Below are 14,406 nucleotides of genomic sequence, written 5' to 3' on the forward strand. Positions count from 1 at the left end.
CGTCAGCCACGGTATGAATGGATCTGCAGTAACGCACATTTACCAATAACTGACAAAGACATTTCTGTTTTTATTCAAAATATGGGAAACAGAGTATGAAACAGTGCATTATTAGTATTTACAAGAGGCCAAAATTTCCCAAATATACAGTTTTATAAATAACGTTTAAGAAAATATACAACTTGCTGAGAACGCTAAAGCTCCAGTGATGTTTCACACGTTTTAGAAGCAGCTACAGTAAATGACAAAGCAAACGACTGCTAGGATCAGTTGCTAAAAACAAAAGTAACAAAAAATGGCAGCAATCTTTGGTATTTGGACACAGGCTGTGCTAATAGCAGAGCTGACATCAGTCAGAGCTTCCCTGACAGTTACACAGAAATATTGCTATACTGACTGTAGCGAGAATCACTAACATTGGGAACCAAAAACATGGATATAATAAAGTACAACCAGTTCCCATTTCATACAGGAGATTTTATACACATTTCTACATAGACTTTGTGCAGACATTTACCCAGTGTGTAAATATTGTAATTCATATTTTATAAGAAGACAATAGCCATTAATATGTCTCTGGTGTCACACCGTGCTGCGATCATGTCAGGGTGTCTCCGATAGTAAAAACACTGCACAGTCACAAAGTTGCATTCTTTTAAGAGAATTAACATGAAATATGGGTGTTGGGACAAGTATGAGATATTTGTCAGATAATGTTTCAAAATTCTAATAAAAATATACGGTACATAAATCACATGTTCATGAACTTGTGCTTAAGTTCTGGAATTTCTCTCGTAAGCTTCTCACAAGTTTGCTCTCTGAGGTCTTCCCTGAACTCAGGAGATCAGACTTTGCTGCACTGTCTACGCCCTCTGGACAGAGGTTATCTCCTTCTTGTGCTTGGCTGACCTTAAGGCAGGTCCTGGCAGGTTCCTGAAGGTTCTGTACTTCATGAAGGGGTAAAGACACAGGCATATGGTCCAAAGATTTCCACCTGCACAGCAGGGGATAGAGTCGAGAGCGTTTCTGGTGTGGGGGCCAGTCTTCTACTACGGAGCCGTCACTGCGTGTGGTTTCAGATTGCTTTCGAAGTGTGTCAGGGTCTGTCACAGACCTACGAAGATCTGAGGAGCTACTGTATTTATGTTCACAGCCATTACACCTGTCCATCCCACTCAGGACTGTGCAGCTATGGGTTATTTTTGAGGAGTGGGATGCATCCGAGTATTTGGAGCGCAGCTCCTGAACATCAGGCCAATGGAAGGTCTCCATCTCCGGGCTCTGCGGGCAGGTAATTGTGCTCTGGGAGCTGGCTCCAGAGCTGGGAGTCAGGACTGGACTTGGAGAATGGAGTTCAGGGATAACTGCTTGACTGCAAACATTCGTGGGCAATCTTAGGCTTGGTTTACCTGCATACACACAGAAAACAGACAAAGAATGCCTTTCAGGTCTCTTTGCACACAAGTCAAAGTGCTAGGGTACTTTAAAAGAAAAAGAGCAATGATTTGCATCCTATTTACCCCTTTTTCTAAGCTGCAGCTTCTCCTCGTGGACAGCAGGCATGTCCCTGAAGGCTTCCTGGTTTGCAGTTTCTCGGCTCCTCTGCCAGACAACGGGTTTGTTATTTTTAATGCGCTGGCTGTACTGACGAGCCAACTGGAACACCTTGTTCTTCATCTTTCCCATGTCTTGAAGGATCTGGTCGTCATCCATGCTTGTTCGGAAGCTAATGATCTTAGGTAGTTGACCTTGGTTGTCTTTACCGATCTCTTGAAACACCGGGGTCTCGGAGCCCTGACCAGATCCTCCTTCCACTGCTTGGCAAGTTGGGATAGGTGACAACGTGGAGAGGGTATTGGAAGCGGTGCTCATTTCAGACTCGTCTAGAACCTGAGGTGGTTGCTTATCGGTTTTAGCATCTGAAGTATCAGAGCTGTGGTGTGCCACTTCTAATAATGACTCACTAACTTTCTCCTGTGCATCCTGCTGGGCTTCCTGGCTCTGTCCCTCATTTTCCATGTCTTGCCAAACCTTGAGCATTTCTGATGAAGGCCTGAATTCCTCTTCTGTGCCTGAATTGTCTGAAATGCTGTTACAACTAGCCTGGGCCTCGACTGATCTCTGTGGTAGATAATTTCCAGTGTTTTGACTTGTTTGTAATCCAGGAAGGTCAAACACAGACCAAGATGTAGGCCTGTTCTGAGAGAGCCCTTTCCTAAGAGCTGGGACGGCCCTCTCCTGAGGAGCAGGATTATCATTAAGCTGTTGGCTCAAGTTCCTGACCAGACCTGCTGGAATATAAGACAGACTCTCCCTGCGCCTGATGCTGAAGTTAGCATCTTGGTGCTCAGCGTGCTCGTAGTACTGTCGAATTTTGTGGATGAGGAGGCGATCTTGTTTGGAGAGCGTAGACCTGCGTTCCCCTTCATTCAGCCCAAGTTCACGCACAGGAACTGACCGATTAGCCTCTGAGCTAGTTTTCAGCTCTGCTGAGGAGCTGAGCAGCATTTGGGTCTGTTTCTCAAAATCCATGCAAGCTGAAGGGCTGTGGACGGCATCATCATCCACGGACTCTGAGGGGCAGACAAGTGAACCCATGTCCTCTGACATTACACTGCTCCGTCTAGATAGGCTGCCCCTGAAGTGTCCAGCTATCACACTCGCCTGGTCTAGCACAGAGGAAGGTAGGATGCTTTCGTTACCCGAAATTTCCTCCTCTTCCTCTTCTGAGAGCTCTCCATTGGTCAGTACACTCGCCTCCTCCACTTGAAGACCAGAGGAATCACTCTCTCCTTCTTCTTCCTCTCCAGTTTCCCTTGAGCTATCCTGAGGTCCTGAGGTCTCCGTTTCTTGTTCTGAGGGGGTCACAGGAGACTCAGGGCACTGGAAGCGATCCTCTTCCAGCTGATTGCTCTCATTTACTTGAGGAAGACAGTCTAGATTGCACGGCTCCTGCATACTGACCTGAAACATGACACAAGTTTTGTTTTACAGTAAAATGACACTTTCTAATAACAAACAATCTAAGCTTAATGGTGCTATTTACAGTAATCTTAATAGTTGAATGCATAAACAACTTATGATGCATGTACAGCGCTGTGCAAAAGGTCTCTTTATATTTTGCTAGGAAAATGGAAAACGGGTGCAGCAGTTTATTGAAACGTGCAAATATACGTGGAAATATAGTATATGGCAAAAATGTCACATCTTTCTTATCATTTTTCCAGTTTTAAGTGGTTAAACAACGGAGAAAAAAAATCCAATAGACTCCTTTGAAAATGGTCATGTACAAAGAATCGACTGAAAATAAATGAAAAAGCAGCCAATGTCCAAAGAAAGACTTCAGAAAGCCTTTAAAACAATTAGAAGAATGTCTGCCTCCTTGGAAGCAAAATATAAATCAGGGCGACTCAAGACTTTTGCACTGTACTGTAAATGACCTCATTAGGCTCAGCTGAGATGTATCACAGGGATCCATGTCTGTACAAAAATCCAAGTGTAGTTAAAAACTGCAAAGGCCATTTGCAGCTGTCTGTAATGACTCTTTACTGGATCCTGGCGAGTTCACTATTACATTGTTTGCGGCTGTACTAGTGTTCATATTGCTGATGTCACCCCAGCCTGGCATTAATATGAATTTATTTCCAGGTGCTGCCTGCTCTTTTGGAGTGTCTGCAATTGCAAGAGGTGCAGCTTGGAGCTGTGTGGTGCAGATAAGGTTAGGAAGAATAATAACCTGCACTCTGCTTGGCTGAAGAAACCTTCCCCCCCCCCCCGCAAAGTTACCAATTATGAGAATCAGGCTTGAACTGTAACCGGCATCTAAATCCAATGTTGCCTTTCTCAGTGAGAGTGCCTACCATAGCACAACAGTACGTGTGAGGAATTTTAACTACCGGGGCTACATATGGCATTAATATGACTCCAGGCATAATTTACATGTAGCATAGAGACTATGTTGACGGCAGAGGGCAGCTATTAAATAGGAAACCAGGTTATTTGTGTAATGTATTATTAAATACGCTCGCTCTCATTCACAGAGATATAACAATAACAGATAATAGACTGAGAGCCTCATTCAAAATATACAATGGCTAAAATAAGCTTATCAAAATGAGGACAGATGGATACTTTTTAATAGACCTAATACACATTACGTGTGGCCTCAGAGACATGTATGGAAATCGGGTTTAATAGATGTGTATAAACCGTATACTGGGCTTTATCAATTACCTGCAAGCTGCAAGTTTCTTTCAGAGCATCAGCCTCATGTTTTTCCACCTCCTCTCTTGTCAGAGTTTTCAGCTCAGCAATATCTTCGTTCTGATCATCCTGAAAAGGCAAAACATGGAATCAATCTTGTCTTTTGCTTTTTTTAAAAATGAAATGAATGAAGCCCTTATTCCTATTGAAATGATGTGCACTGTCACATTTGGGAACAATGTTGCTACAACAATTAACTTTAACAAAGGCTTTCTAATTATGAAAGTTCAAAGGGGAAATATGATTAGAAAATATGATTATCAAAGGGCAAAGCGCTTGCTCGTATAATGTTCGTTTAATCAGATGGCTACATTAACCTTTGAAGTCAAACAACATTTAAACAGAGCACACTGACTCAGTGGTTCAAATGCAAATGTAAGCATGCTCTCAACATCATTCGCTTTAACATTCATCATGAAATCCAGCACCTTGTAGCAAGAGGAGGAAATGATAAAACAGGAGTGCATGCACAGTGAGAGGACACAAAAGTCTAAAGCAAAAAAACAAAACACACACAGGCAAAGACATGCACAAGGTATGACTTAGGTTTCACCCAAGTCCTCAAATTGTTCTTTATGATCCGACTGACAGGATTTCAGTTGATGTTCTTTGATAGCAAAAATTTAACCCAATGCATTCAGTGTGGACAGTGCAATTGGTAGCAGGTGTTAGTTCCATTTATGAAGGAAGGAAAAAAAAGTGATAGGGATGAGAGCCAGCGTGGGAGAATGAGTGGCAGTGAATATTGGTAAGCTGGTGGAATGGAGCAGGAAATGGGAAACCCGTGGGTGGCTGAAACCCTCACCGTTGTGAAGTGAGTAGAAAGCAAAGACCTGGCTCTATAGTGCCAGCAGGAGATGGCTGCGAGCACTGAGCTGGCAAAGTCGGCTACCTGGTCGTCTCCCATCAGTATATCTTCCTTGTAGCTCTCCCCATCTTCCACATCCTGCTCCTCCACAGCCTTCTCTGGCTCCAGCCCCCCCTCACTGGGTAAATAGCCCTGTTTCGGGTCCCTGTCAGTAGGACTTAGCTCCTCCAGAGAGTCTCTTCTCAGCATTAGATCCTCCACACACGGGCGCTCAGCCTGGGGTTCCCCTAGACTGGAGGTCAGCGTACTGACACTAGTGGCCGGCTGAAGGGAGCATCTAGCCCCCAGCAGTGCCCCCTCACTGTCTGCGTGCTGTAGCGTGAAGGCATGGACATGTGGTTTGTTATTGCAAGGCCAGTGCTAGAGCAATGCTGTGATTGCAAAGCTGTAAATGGGATGAAATTACCATAAAGCAGCTTTAGCTTTAGGTGAGATGTGATTTATTTATGTTTTTCAAATCTAGGTTAAGTACGTTTTGTGAAGATTAGAAATCTCATTTTTATTTGATTTTCTTTTTCAGTTAGAACAAAGTTTGAACTGCTGACTCAAAAACAGATTAAACCACATCTCACCACAGCCCAGTGACCTAAATAAACAACTTTGCTACAACAGACAGAAAAGGCTTATTAAATGACTGCATTTGGATTTCAGACACTCACCTTCAAAACAGCTGCGTGGAGAACAAAACCACAGAGGAGCCGAGAGATGAACAAATGAGAATGTTAACGACAATGAAAAAAGTATATGCCAGTCCAACATTATGAGCCAAAATGACCTGAATACCACGTACATCTTGTATAATCAGGACAATTTCTGTCTTCACAAATGGGAACTGAGTGAGGTAGCTGTTAGACTGGCCCGGACTTAAGGGAGGCCCTGTGATTAGATAAATACTGATAAGCAGCATCTTGTTCTCAGACTGTAAAGCCGGACATGATGCAATTAACCAGTACGTGATGACCTCCTCCCTCACCCTGATGAGAAGGTTGACATGAAAATTGCTTTTTCATTACACTGGTTCAAAAACAGATCAGGTCTGGGAGCAAAGGAGAACAAGAATAGGGAGAATTTCTCTTTGGAAATGGTCAGTCAGAATCTGTGAAGATGCACAGATCTAAGGGCTGGGCCGAATCTGACTACTGAAAAGAGTCTGTGTATAACAAAGCCTCTGACCAATGTGGCATATAATTAAATGGATTATAGTGAGGTGGAGTGGGGGTGGGAGTGAATGTGCGTCTTTGATGTGTTTTCCAGGTGTCTTTGAAAGAGAACAAAGCAGAAGTGCAATGGAGACACAAAATAATCATGGTAGGGGGCCGTGGGGCTGCTGGACCAATGAAGAGGCAGAATATGGATGAAACTCTCAACACTGGTAATGAATCTGCACCTTTTGCACCTAAATCTTACTCAGCATCCAGCAATTTAACACACACACACACACACACACACACACACACACACACACCAACCTTTTGTGCTTCTTCTGATTTGTTTGGCTGGCTCTAAAAAGAGGATTAAAAATGGGAGAGCTTACTAAGAGTCTAGCTGGTGGTTTAATGATCACAAAAACTACACAAAGACCAAAGGTTTTGTATTCAGATTTAAAATCGGTTCTTATACCTGATCTCCTTCTCCCATTTCTTCCTTCGAGATGGAAGTCATCAGGCTGGCAGGACTCCACCTTCTTCAGCTTCTCAGGGCTATACTGGTACTTCCCCAGATCTGAGCAGCAGAAGGATATGCTATTATACTCCGATTACTACAACAATCTTCTCCACACAGATGTCTTTTTTGTATATTAAACTACTGAAAACACACCCTGTCCATATTGGTTACTTTAATTGTAACACTTACAGTTTGAATTATCCAGAATGGCTTCTTTTGCCTGTAAAAAGAAGGCAGCATGTTTCAGGAAAAGCTGCCTCTTCATAAGGAAAAGGAAAAAAAAAAAAAATCAGTGTGAGGGATGATGTTGTTTACCCTTTGTGGAACGATGGTGCTGTGATTTTCAAGTATGAGCCTCTTGATGTGATGGGCCCAGAGACGCTTCTCTTCTACAGTCTTGGCCTGGATCAACAAGCACTTGCTTTAGTCATTTACATTAATAAAGATGCACCAGATACAATCCATCCATGCATCTCTTTCTCTCCATCTATATAATGATTCTATTTTCATTTACCTGCACTGTGTGAGGCTGCTTGGGACGCTTGAAGTGGATAACACTGAAGAGCAGGGGATCCTTGGCACTGTCAAGTAGCATTAGGGTGGAGCACTGGAACCACAGAATGCAGTAATGAAGAGAAGGGCTACACCAAGTGTACTTCATTATCTCTTAATTTGCTTTCTAATTAAAAAAAATCTAATTAAAGTGGACATGAGTTATGCTCATTTCCAGGCATATATATTTTGTTACAAACAGGAGTGCTCATATTAAATATTGCAGCAGATAAATTGGTTATTTTCAACTCCACCAGACAAAACTCACCTTTCCCCCCCATTTTCAAAGTGTTTAACTTTGTTCAAATAATATAACAAAAACGTACCAAGATATGGATCTTGTAGACATAGTGTTCTCCTCTTTTTTTGGTAATAAGGAGCATCTTTTCAAAGAGGAAGAGAGTGCGGGTGTTCTTCGCCCTTAGCACATGAAAGGTGCCCTCTAGCACAAGCTCTCCGTAGGTGGTCAGGTCAGGCCCCTTCCAGTTGATCAGAAGAGACTGGATCTCCTGAAGATCAACATGTTAGTACACACCCTTTAAGTGTATGTATATATATATATATATATATATATATATATATATATATGTACCGTATGTATGGAGCTGGCTGTTATTTTTAGTCCTCATACAACACCTGTACAATGGAAACACAGAGTGAACTGACTACAGGTGATGTGTGTCCACTGGGACAATACAGGGATTAATACAGTTTCATCTCCATCTAAATGACTGATAGGTGGTCTTCTGAGTTAGCCTCCTAAAACTGTGCAAGCACTGAGCTGCACCTGATTATTCAAATGCCTCTTGGTGGACTGTCTGCGAACAGATTTAAAACAAAAAGCAAGATGACAGTGAACTGTCAAAGTTCCTCTTACAGACTTAGTACTCCTCTTATCTTACTGAACTGTTCTCACAGTAGAAGGCATTTTTGAAAATCCCTGTGGTGAGAAAAATAGCCATGCATTTTCTAATCCAATTAAGGTGGAGGCAACCTTGATGTCTTGTAATAAAATAAAACAATCTTGTCAGAAAACCACGCCAGGATAGGTACAGTGAATATGAACTAGGATTCTGTGTCCAAAAGATCCATTATTTCTCATACCTTAAACCAAGGAAATCATTAAAAGCTATTGTCACTTTAAATTAAAAACAACATGAGAAAAGTATTCAAGTTGAAATCAGAAGGATGTGCCGTGGGAGATACTTTGAACACTGGCGCTCAAAAAAAAAAAAATCGCTCATGCAAGAGATGGAAGTCACAGGAGGCAGCCTTGTTGAGAAAAGCAAATATATGAAATGAATTGATAAACGAATAAGAAGAGTTACAGAATCATTACATTTTAAAAGCACCTTCACTGAACCTGTACCGTTTATTCCACATGGCAATGACATAAATCAAACTCTTCACAAGTATTTTAAAGGAATCTCATCTGACCTGCACTCTGACAGCGTGTTCGTGCTTCCTCTTCATATCGTTGATGTACCAAGCAACCCCTGTCATGGTGTCTATGGCCTCCTGAATGACCTCGTAGCCCTCCTCGTCTGGGTCAAAGTGCTTTGCAATTTCCTTTAGCAGTGATCAAAAATATTAAAAAGAAATAAATTTCTGTTGAGGTTTGGTCAAGTTACAGTACATTCATACCTAAACATTTTTTGTACCTAGATTAATAAGTAATATAAAATTGAAGAAAGAGGTCAAGAAACATTTGTTTACAGTTTGTTTTTTGTTTTTTAATTATTTAATCATAAATCAGACAATTTACTGAAGAAACATTTTAGTCAACCAAAATGACGCTTGAGGAGATTCTGTACCTGAAGCAGCAGGTGATATTTCAGTATCCTCTGAACTGGCTTTAGGAGGTAAGAGCCCAAAGGAAGGGAGCGCTTCAGAGCGGCCTGTCGATCCCTGAAAAACTTGGCCAAAGTTTTACTCCTCATGCAGTCGGTCAGTGCTGCCACTGAGCTGTTGGACGGCAAAGAGCGACATCCATCAATACCATTAAAGCTTGTTATATCAAAAACTAGAATTACTGCTTTGTGAGCGTTTTTGCCAACAAGCCAAGCTGCAGTTTAAACATCCACAGATTCATGTGGTTACATGATAGCAAACAGCACGCTTTATGAGGCAACAGATACTTATTTACTTAACCTTTTAGTTCAAATGAGATTCCCTTAAAGCATTCCACACCAAAACAGGAAAATAAAAAAAATTTAATATATGAGAAGAACATCTCGTCTTAGTTACTCACTTGGGATAGTTGGTGCAATACTGGGTGTAGATTTCAAAGTATTCGCTCTGGTGAAACACAGACCAGTCGTAAATATTACTTATGTGCATTGCTTGGGGAGCTGATATCGCTTTAATTAGTGCAAGATTGTTGTGCTTACCTTATTTACAAAACACTGAGCGATAGCCACGGGATCATTTTCACACATGTCCAAAGACTCCAGCAACTCACTGAAATGCAGGAAGCAACAATATGTGATAGATGAGTGTCAATCGGGAACACTGAAACCGTATTAATTAACAACTATTAAGGAATAGGTAACCAGCAAGAACTTAATACATAATGACATGAACCTCAAGGAGTTTTTGATCTTTCTTAGAGGGGAAAAAATACCAGTAGAGGGAGCCATACACTGTTAAACAGGTGAGTGTATACATATCTGGATTGAGAACATAACACCAGTCCAATCAAAAATGTGTTTTATTCAGGTCACAAAACAAACCCTGAGTTGTAGTTGTAACTTTTACAAGCTGTAACACCAACTCAGTAAAAAAATGAAATAAAATAAAGAAATACAGGCGCTTTACTGCAGTATGACTCATTTCTCTAGTGCTGAAAATGTACTTCAATGTTCAATTACAATGGAAAACTGTTGGGAAAAAAAGTCATCACTAATCATCACAAGTCAAGCATGAACTATTTTTAATGCACGCAGCACAACGCATTTTCAAGTGCCGCAAATCTTTGACTGAAACTGACTTCAAAGGAACGTGCCAGCGTGTTCTTGGTTCAATGAGAAAAGTGTTACGATTTATTATGTGCACAGTGTCAATATTTGTTCATACCACATGATTGCTTGGTTAACAATATTTAGAGAATGTTAAGTGCCCCAAAGAAGTACAGATTCTTGGATGAAATAAAGACTGTTTATCAGAAACTCCCAATGTCAAATAAGAGTTTATGACTTTCAGAATATTGTAAAGCTAAGCAAGAGACTGGACTACAGCAAAGTAAATAACCGTTAGAGTCGGGTTTCTTTTTTACAGTATGTGCAGTACAGCATCCAAAGTAAGCAGAATTTCTGTATATCGTTCATCCAGAAAAATAAAAGCTGGTTTCCCCCTTTTGCACATAAACATATGGCACTAGTGCTAAAGCTGATATAAGGATTTATATGATTAAAGTTAATATCACTGTTTATATATTGCGAAAGCAAAGCCCTCACAATGCAGTGCAAGTCAGGCCTCGATACAATGGCACAACATCAATTACAAATCTGTAAAATTAGACTGATTAAGATGTAATAACTACTGCAGCCTTCTTTATAATAGCTTTGGCATTACCAGGGAGGCTCCTCACCATGAGAGGAGAGAGCAATGTTAATGTGTGTTTTGGCAGGCAAGCGCGGTCAGCAGCGAACACTTGCTGACATAAGATGTCGAAATGTAAAGCCAGCTGCACCTCTATTTCCGCCGCTTTCGGATATTTGCAGTCGGGTCTTTACTGCTGTGCGAGCTGTTCCTTTGTTTTCCCTGCATCCGGTTTGAATGACTCAATAAAATATAAGCAGCATGTGAAGAAAAATTCATCAAGGGTCAGCCATTTTTAACTTTCATGAAATGCTCCATTATCCAATAGCATAATGAAAGTGTACAAAACATTCCTTGCACAAAATGACTGCATAAAAATACCCAAAACAGACTTGTTATATGTACCTGTTGAACTCGTAGATGTCCTCTATGTTTCCAAAAAGAGCACACACTTGTTCTGGCCGTATGGGAAGGTTGCCTATATCGATAATGTGAGCCAAGTAATCCTGAAAAAACAGTAAAGAGGGGAAGTTATATCTGAAAACTCCTTAAAATGTGGTTACATGTTTATGGTTAAGAAAGAGACATGCACTTCCAAATTCCTGCCAGCAGAGGGAACATGCATATACATTTTCCTCTCATTGCCTTCTCACATCCTCTGCACTGAGTGATGATGACATTTGTTTAGTGCAGCTGATTGCTGCAGTTTTAGGGCTATAACATTTCTTCTAATGTGTGTAAAAAGACAAGTGGGGTGTCAGATCTTCCTGAGCTACAGAAGCAGGATTATTATTTCATAAATCAGTTATGAGACAGTTCAAGGATCCTTTTAAGGACTTGTTCTGTGGACCAGGGAGCAACGTGACTCTGAAAGAAGCTCTGCAGTACCCATTCTAGAAACATCAGTACAGCCTGTTCCCTCTGGACATAAAAAGTATTCAAACTAGTTAAAAATATCAAAAAGTACTAAAGCCAAACATGCCAACATCTGGCTGATTACCCTTTTTTTCTGTCAATTACACACTCGTGTGGAAAGAAAACAACTCAAAACAGGCGAAGGGGAAAATTAACGATAGTCAAACACAGACATAAGCATTTACTAAATACGGAGCATACCAGTAAAGAGCTTGTGCGCACACGGCAAAGCCTCGCTGATGATGTGGTGTAAATACAGACATACTTAGCAGGCTTGCTGGACGGCACAGATTAGGAGAACAGTCATCACATCACACTACTGAATGAACTGCTGCACACCACTGATGGAGAATTCCTGTGCTGCAATAGCAATGCTCACTCCGAGCCGACAGAGTGCTGTGAGATTTAATTTAGTGAATGCCATCTGTAGCTTATAGTGCTAGAAGTTGCTTTTTCTCGCTAATAGAACAGGGACGCCTACTAGGGGTGGGCGATATATCGAGTTTTTTAAAAATATCGATATATTTTCATACGAGATATAAGATGTGACAATATCGTTTATATCGATATAGTCTATGTTACGTTATAATTATACTTGTGGAGCCGCAGGTTTGCCTCTCTTTCGTCCACTTTTGTCTCTACGCAACGTTACTCGGCCTCGCCTCTCCTTCACTGAACACAACTCCGCCTCCCCCATAGCTTCACCTGCAGGCAATGACAAGATGAAAGCGGAAAATCTCCGTTAGCGAGTTACCGTGCGTGGGGCTGGACAGCGTCAACGTGTTAGCGAGCTAACCGCGCTAACGAGCTAACCGCGCTAACGACATGCAGCCAGGAGGTGCTGCACGGCCTAAAATCCTTTCATTTTCTCAAAACTCGACAGTGCGCCTTATGTATGAATTCTGGTTGTGCTTACTGACCGTGAACCGATTTTATGTGGTACACAGCGCTCGGCAATCTGTCAAAAAATGTTTTAATATGACTTTGCTAAGCTACGGAGCTGCACCGCTTGATGGATTGTCTTGGAGGATTAGGGCTACCGGGGAGGAGCCTCGCTGAGTGATACGTACTGTGCTTCAACGTAATATTACCGTACTGTGTGTGTATAAGGACCACAAACGGCACCTGTTCAGAGACGTGGTGCAGCTGTGAAATCTGTCTCTTTGTTATTATGCTCAGCGTCTATTAGTTTACATTCTGACTGCACAATTGTGAGCTTTTTGTTATGCACAAAAAAACATTGTTTTCTTTTATTTATGGACCATGATTATTTAATAAATGCTGATAATTTATTTTTGAATAATTTCTTCATGTACATCTACGCTGTATGTAAATAAAAGTGCCCGTGTGACATCTGGGACACAGTGTGACTAGGAACTCTCTTTTTGTTCTTAACTTATGGCTTTAAAAAAAAAAAAATCGAGATATATATCTTATATCGCCATCCAGCTAAAAAATATCGAGATATGAATTCTGGGTCATATCGCCCAGCCCTAACGCCTACATTTAATTGCAACACTCATTGTTTGAATCGCTAATTTTCACATTTACGAATAAAATGCTGAAAGATCTTTCTGGGTGTGTTCTGGACAAGTGTTGGGAATATATCTGGCTAAGCGAAACCAGCCGGGGTCAAACAGCTGTTCTAAAAATGATCTCATGAAAGGACAGAGTGATGGCTTTAAGAGTCAGAGAGATAAATGGCAAGATAAAAAGCAAGGATGTCCATGTGTAACAGCTGCGTGTCAGTATGAGGCAAGAGCTTTGATTTAGCATGAAATTAAACAATGCCAAAAGAAGTGTTATGGGCCCGTCGAATCCAAGGCTTTGAGTAAGAATAGGATTAAAAAAAAAAAAAAGTAAGTGAAGCAATACTGTAATCATGGAATGACTATTTTCCCACGCTATAGCCCGACATCTCTTTTCACATGTGTGTTATTTCTTCTGTTGGTGCAAAGATAGAGATATTTGTGTTGGCTGGGGAGGCCTGACACTTCAGACTAGGCTAGATCTTGCAGCAGAGTCTGTCTCACTGACTCTGCTCCTGTCAACTGAAAGAGTTTAAGGTCCTGGAAGTGTTTGTCGAGAGCACGTCATTATTTAAGCTACAGCAGGGGCAGCACTCCCTCCCACAGTAAATGCAAGACGCCAGACACAGTCTGGCGCAAAGTGAGGAGGTGCTAACTGTTTTACTGCCATTCAGTGTCAGAAATGGCTCACCTGTTAAAGGCATTACAGTCCGTGCAGTGAAACGGTAACACACTGCTTCTGTTTTTTGTGTTTTTTTCCCCACCCAGGACAAACTGAGAACTGGGGAGATTTCTGTCGGGAAGCTGTTTCCAGACTACAAAGGTAGAAAGAGTGATAAGACGTAAGTGGCCTGCTGAGTGGTAAAATCATCCCTGGCTCATTTTCCACGCTTCACATCTTTGAGATGAGGTTTCCACTATCTTTAACCAAGATCACAGAGCCCAAGATTCCTGCTGCCATGAAAGACCTGCACTGTTTCCCACTCTGACTCCACATATGAGCATACTACATAATCCCAGGCTGTAGGCTGTAAGCCTTCACTGCACTGTAAATATACAGAATAGTTTATACAA

General features: G+C 41.4%; 1 protein-coding gene across 1 annotated transcript in view; it reads right to left on the reverse strand.

Annotated features, from left to right (window-relative positions):
- Positions 1-109: 109 nt before the first annotated feature.
- The window catches only part of LOC146612634 (pleckstrin homology domain-containing family G member 3-like), a 32,908-nt gene continuing 18,611 nt past the window's right edge, over positions 110-14,406 (reverse strand). Inside the window, exons 4-19 of the mRNA XM_085379223.1 lie at positions 11,294-11,394; positions 9,739-9,808; positions 9,600-9,646; positions 9,163-9,313; positions 8,786-8,917; positions 7,675-7,857; positions 7,311-7,403; positions 7,112-7,198; positions 6,986-7,016; positions 6,752-6,853; positions 6,601-6,633; positions 5,791-5,801; positions 5,069-5,443; positions 4,234-4,332; positions 1,521-2,964; positions 110-1,409 (exon numbers count right to left, since the gene is read on the reverse strand). Coding sequence (XP_085235349.1) covers positions 760-1,409; positions 1,521-2,964; positions 4,234-4,332; positions 5,069-5,443; positions 5,791-5,801; positions 6,601-6,633; positions 6,752-6,853; positions 6,986-7,016; positions 7,112-7,198; positions 7,311-7,403; positions 7,675-7,857; positions 8,786-8,917; positions 9,163-9,313; positions 9,600-9,646; positions 9,739-9,808; positions 11,294-11,394 — 3,609 coding nt within the window. The 3' untranslated portion in view covers positions 110-759. The remainder of the gene's footprint in view (positions 1,410-1,520; positions 2,965-4,233; positions 4,333-5,068; positions 5,444-5,790; positions 5,802-6,600; positions 6,634-6,751; positions 6,854-6,985; positions 7,017-7,111; positions 7,199-7,310; positions 7,404-7,674; positions 7,858-8,785; positions 8,918-9,162; positions 9,314-9,599; positions 9,647-9,738; positions 9,809-11,293; positions 11,395-14,406) is intronic.

The sequence above is a fragment of the Diplotaxodon limnothrissa genome, linkage group LG19, assembly GCF_057381915.1.
Source record: "Diplotaxodon limnothrissa isolate DT_005_m linkage group LG19, D_limnothrissa_male_GT1.1, whole genome shotgun sequence".
Lineage (NCBI taxonomy): Eukaryota > Metazoa > Chordata > Actinopteri > Cichliformes > Cichlidae > Diplotaxodon > Diplotaxodon limnothrissa.